This window comes from Daphnia carinata, chromosome 8 (genome assembly GCF_022539665.2).
Source record: "Daphnia carinata strain CSIRO-1 chromosome 8, CSIRO_AGI_Dcar_HiC_V3, whole genome shotgun sequence".
In the NCBI taxonomy this organism is placed as follows: Eukaryota; Metazoa; Arthropoda; class Branchiopoda; order Diplostraca; family Daphniidae; genus Daphnia; species Daphnia carinata.
In genome coordinates this window covers 7,987,644-7,992,947 of record NC_081338.1, presented here as the reverse complement: position 1 = coordinate 7,992,947, position 5,304 = coordinate 7,987,644, and the positions used below count along the sequence as shown (strand labels likewise).

Below are 5,304 nucleotides of genomic sequence, written 5' to 3'. Positions count from 1 at the left end.
TGAACAATGCCATAACACACCTCATGGAGACGGAGGGGAACATAGGACAACTAATAAATCACTTCGAGTATTACATCCAACTGGATGAAACACCTGAAGCCATGAATCAAATCTTGCTGTGGCTACAACAATTTGCCGATAGTCTCGATGTCGGTTTCAGTCTGTTAGCCAACGGGCATTTGGCGCCATAAATTGTCTCTCCAGCAAGATTTAATAAAGTTATTAGAACGATAAACGAGCAATTACCAAGAGGATGGTTTATTTCCAGCGATGAGCTTTGGATCGCCTACCGAAAATCAACGATAACCGTGGCGGCAATGGAAAACTCGTTTCGCCTCTTCATACATGTTCCTATCTTCGATCACGCTCAGCAGTACAAGCTCTTCGAAATTATCAACCTCCCGGCAGCTACAGACAATGGAACGCATGGTGTCTTGTTTGGAAATCTACCAGAATACCTTGCTGTATCTGCTGATCTCGAAACGTATCTAGAATTGTCCAAAGAAGATGTTAAAGATTGCAGCAAAATAGGAAGACCACTGTGTAAATTCCATACCGGCATCAGCAAGAGAACAGCCCGAAAATCTTGTGCGATGGCTGTCTTTTTAAATGATTCGGCCCGAATCAACACTCAATGCAAGAAGAAGTTCGCAGACTGGCGTGGGCCTGAAGTAGTCTACATGGGATCTGTTGCGTATCTCAAATTAGAGAGTAGCAATAGCTTTTATTTTGTCAGTCTCTTTACCTTTGCTTTCTTGTCTTGTCCAAAATTATAACTGACGAAGTTTGCTATACTTGTATTGACTGAACAAGGAACACTTCGACGGACAAGAGGGTATTTCGACGTGATTGTCGACTTGAAAGGAGGTACAAAGGGAAGACAACGAGACAGAAAACAGACTCGTAGAGACTGTATATAAGACTTAAACTTACTGCTCCGGGTCGACCCGTTCGGGCCACCAAGAAAACAAAAAAAAAGGGAAGAGAAACAAAATAGAGTGTGGCGAACAGGGAGCCCTCTACCGGGTTCTAACCCCACCGATCAAATCGGTGACAGCGGGCCCTTGTTTGTCGCTTCGACAAACAACTTTCGAGTGAAGAAGAACACTGCATGAAACAACAAAGAAAGGGAATTTCACATGAAACAAAGGAGGGTGAAACTTCGACTCAAAGGTGGAACAAAGTCGACCACAAACAATTTATTTCTCACTCTGACGAGTGACGAAGCTGGCCCTACACAGCAATTGATGATGGGTAGGGCTGTTGCAGCGGCAGCAGTGTCGAACGTGTGTGCAGTTGGCCCCGACATGCGTCTGTTCCCCGACGAAGTCCCCCTTTTTCCAGCAACGGAAGCATAGCGAGCGGCGGGCAATCAATTTTGCCCGTTCAGTGGCCGTCATTTTACTGATGAATATCTCGCACCGATCGATATTATGGGGCAGTACGGGTCCTGGGTGACGGGCGTCGGTGATGGCGACTCTTGCCTCGGGGGATAGCGTGGTGATCCAATTTTGATTAGCTCTTCACAGAGCAACTTAATCCTTTTGTTTCGAGTGGAAACTATTGTTACTTATTGTTTGTTGCACTGCATTGAAATCTAACGGTCGAAAGGTCAAGAGATTACAGGCCTCCTTTTCTTCGTCTTCGAAGCTGTGGATTGCAACTTTGAGCTGGGCCAAAAGCTCCTTTTGGCCTTCGATCTCTGTGATGTCTATTATTTTCATTTTCGTTCACCTTTTGATTGTCGATGGGGAAGAATCACTGGCTCTTTACAGTAAACACAAGTTTGTTTGTCACGAGTTTCAACACGATTCAGGAAAGCGCTGAAAATTAAGACACTTGGAAGGGTCGACTAACACTGGTGACTGAAATTTTCACACTTTGGCAGACGACGTTCGAAAGAGTAATTTTAATTACCCTTTGGCAATTACAAAAGTGTCTATTAGAGGGCGTTCCTTTACAACGTCACGTTAATTTTCGATTACGGTAATTGGATGGATTTTTTCTCCCTTTTCTTCACGTTTAAGCGAGTTTGGCAGTGAAGGCGTATGACTAGTTTCAAGTGTCATTTCATTTTGCGCTAACAGCAGGCATAATCTAGTCACAGGACGAGTCAAGGTATTTTTTGCGCCGGAAATTTTTATTTTAGCTACACGTACTACATTATCGGACGTGCTAGGTAAAATTTCGACTACCTTTCCCAATGGCCACTGCCCCCGAGGGTTTAATGGATTGACAACAAGTACAATATCGTCCACTTCGATATTTTTGTGACTCTTGGCCCATTTTCTCCTTTCGGTGAGGTACGGTAGACATTCAGTGATCCATCTTTTCCAGTAGTGGTTGACGATAAGTTGACTTTGTGCAAACTGGTTCTTTGAGATGCTCGTGTTATCAAGATCGACGAATGCTAGCGGGATGTACGGCATTGGTCTTGCGTGTAAAAAATGATTTGGAGTGAGAGGGTCTGGATCTTCGGGATTTACGCTGAGATGAGTCAGCGGTCGAGCATTAAGCAATGCCCCGATTTCAGCCACAACAGTATTTAAAACTTGATCACTGACGACACTATTTCCGAGGGTCACTTTCATAGCTCTTTTGCACGATTGCATGAGCCTCTCCCACACTCCCCCGAAGTGAGGTCCACTTGGCGGAGAGAAACGCCACTCGATGTGTCGACAAGTGAATTGTGCTTCCAGGTAGTTTTTGCTGTTGTTCAATTCTTCAACTGCCTCGTTCAACTCCTTTTCTCCAGCTACAAAATTTGTGCCGTTGTCGCTATATACAACGACTGGCTTTCCCCTCATGCTGGAGAATCGGGAAAAGGCCATTAAGAATGCCTCGGCGCTGAGGCTTGCAGTCACTTCTAGATGGACTGCTCGGGTTGTGAGACACGTAAAAAGGCAAATCCACCTTTTCTCGTGTCGTCGCCCTCTCCCTCCTACTTTGACAGTCAGTGGACCAAAATAGTCGACTCCTGTATGGGCGAATGGAGGCAAGAACGGCGTCATGCGATGGACTGGTAGCTGAGCCATGAGTGGTGCAACTGGTTGTGCATCTCTCCGCTTGCAGGGAATGCACTTGTTGAGTATAGACTTGATTGTCCTTCGTCCAGAGGTTATCCAATACATTTTTCGAAGTTCGCACAATAGGCGGTCGGCCTTCATGTGGTAATTTCGAACGTGAGCATCCCAGACGATCAGGCTTGTGATGCGTTCCTCTGGAGGTAAAATCACTGGGTGTCTTGTGACGTAGTCAATAGGTGCTTGTCCAATTCGCCCGCCCACTCGCATCAGGTGTTGTTCATCGATGAATGGTCGAAACTGCTTGAGTTTTGACCGGTTTGGCAGCTCTTTCCCCTTTTTTAAGAACAACACATCTTCGGGGTATGCCATTTCTTGTGCACGTTGAATGCACCTTGCCAGAGCCTTTTCAGTTTCGACTGGCGTCAGTGCTCCTGAAGTTAGCCCTTTTTACTTTGGCACAACAGTTTGCAATAAACCGCAAACACCATGCAAGCACTCGTTCCAGGCGCACTTTGTTCGAATAATATTCCACGCACTGGTCGATCACATTGTCACTGGGCTCCGTTTTCACTTTGTAGACGTGAATGGCTTCGGGATCTTGATGGTCATCTTGATCAATCTGGTCCCACTTTGGCCATGATGGGGGTTCCAACAACAGGAAGGCTGGTCCTTGATGGAACTGCTGCAATTCCTTGAGGTTGCTGGGATCCAATCCTCTGCTGCAAACGTCTGCTGGGTTCATGACTCCTGGGACGTGACGCCATTGCCGAAAGTCGGTGTTCATTAGAATCTTTCCGATTCTGTTGCCCACAAACACTTCGTATTTGACGTTTGCAGAATGGATCCATCGAAGAACGGTTTGGGAGTCGACGTGAAACGTGATTTGGCTCAGATCCAGGTTCATCTCATGGCAAATCAGTATGGCCAAGTGTAACGCTTCGACGGCTCCTTGGAGTTCAAGCCGAGGGATCGAGAGCTGTTTCAACGGTGCGACGTGCGTTTTGGCTATGATAAAAGACACGTCGATCCTTTCACTGGCGTACGTTGTTCTCGCGTACGCAACTGCTCCAAAACCTAGTTGACTGGCGTCGGCAAAGATGTGTACTTGCTGTGTTGTTGGGCGCTCTTCGTTTACTAAGCATCGCGGAACTGTGATGCTTGCTAGGTTCGACAAGCTTTGACACCACTTTTGGAATTGGCATTTCATAGGTTCGGGCAACTCTTCATCCCAGTCTAGCTTAGCTCGCCATACTTCTTGAATTAGCACCTACATGGCGAACACCATTGGAGCAACGAATCCTAGCGGATCGTATACTGTAGCTACCACACTTACGAGATTTCTTTTCGTAGGTGTGGTGTGTGACTGGACCTTTTCTCCCACCTTGAACGTGAACGCGTCGATTTCACTGTCCCAAAGAATCCCTAGAGCTCGATCCATAGGCAATTTGTCCAGGTCTAAATCTAGTTTTGGATTGGCTAAGCCTAAAGGTTTGAGCGCTGTCAGGACCTTTCTTGACGACGACGACCACTTGGTGAGATTAAAACCCCCCAGCTGCAACAATTCTTTTAGCTGGCGGGCCCGTTTGATTGCCTCGTCTTCCGACTCGAACGAATCCAGATAGTTGTCGACATAGAAGCTTGTTTTTACGCTGACAGCTGCATCTGGAAATTTCGTCTTGTGGTCTTCAGCTGTTTTGTTTAAGGCAAACAAACAAGTTGATGGCGACGAGACGGCCCCAAAGACATGGACTGTCATCCTGTAGGTGAGCGGGGATGTCGTGCTGTTTGGTGACCGGTACAAAAATCGGAAGGCATCCTGGTCCTCTTCTGGAACTAAAACCTGGTGATACATCTTCTTGATGTCACTACTGATGGGAATTTGGTGTTTGCGAAAGCGCAAGATTATTCCAAGTAGGTTTAGGAGGTAGTTCGGGCCACGAAGAAGATTTTTGTTCAAGGAAGTACCTTCGCATTCTGCTGAACCGTCGAGACCACTCTGGTTTTTGTCGTCAGACTGGTCGCACTTTGAACACCATGATGAGGCATGTAATTTGTCTTTGGTGTTCTCCCTTTAGCTTCTTCTGTTGATAACAGACGAGCATGGCCAAGGTTGATGTATTCTTGAATGACGTCGTCATATCGTGTGGCGTAGCTCGGGTCTCTTTTGAAGCGACGTTCAATTTGAAAAAGGCGGCTAAGCGCCATACTTCGGTTATCTGGCAATTTCGGATTGTCGACCTTCCACATTAGACCAATTTGATGGTGATTTCTGATGTAT

The 5,304-nt window shown here is 46.4% G+C and overlaps 1 protein-coding gene across 1 annotated transcript; it reads right to left on the bottom strand.

Moving 5' to 3' along the window:
- Positions 1-1,970: 1,970 nt before the first annotated feature.
- On the bottom strand, positions 1,971-4,878 carry LOC130700505 (uncharacterized). The gene is made up of 3 exons (XM_057522557.1): positions 4,360-4,878; positions 3,478-4,293; positions 1,971-3,359 (listed from the first exon to the last, which is right to left on the bottom strand). Exons 1-3 carry the CDS (start codon positions 4,876-4,878, stop codon positions 1,971-1,973), a joined length of 2,724 nt encoding a protein of 907 aa, XP_057378540.1.
- Positions 4,879-5,304: the final 426 nt, after the last annotated feature.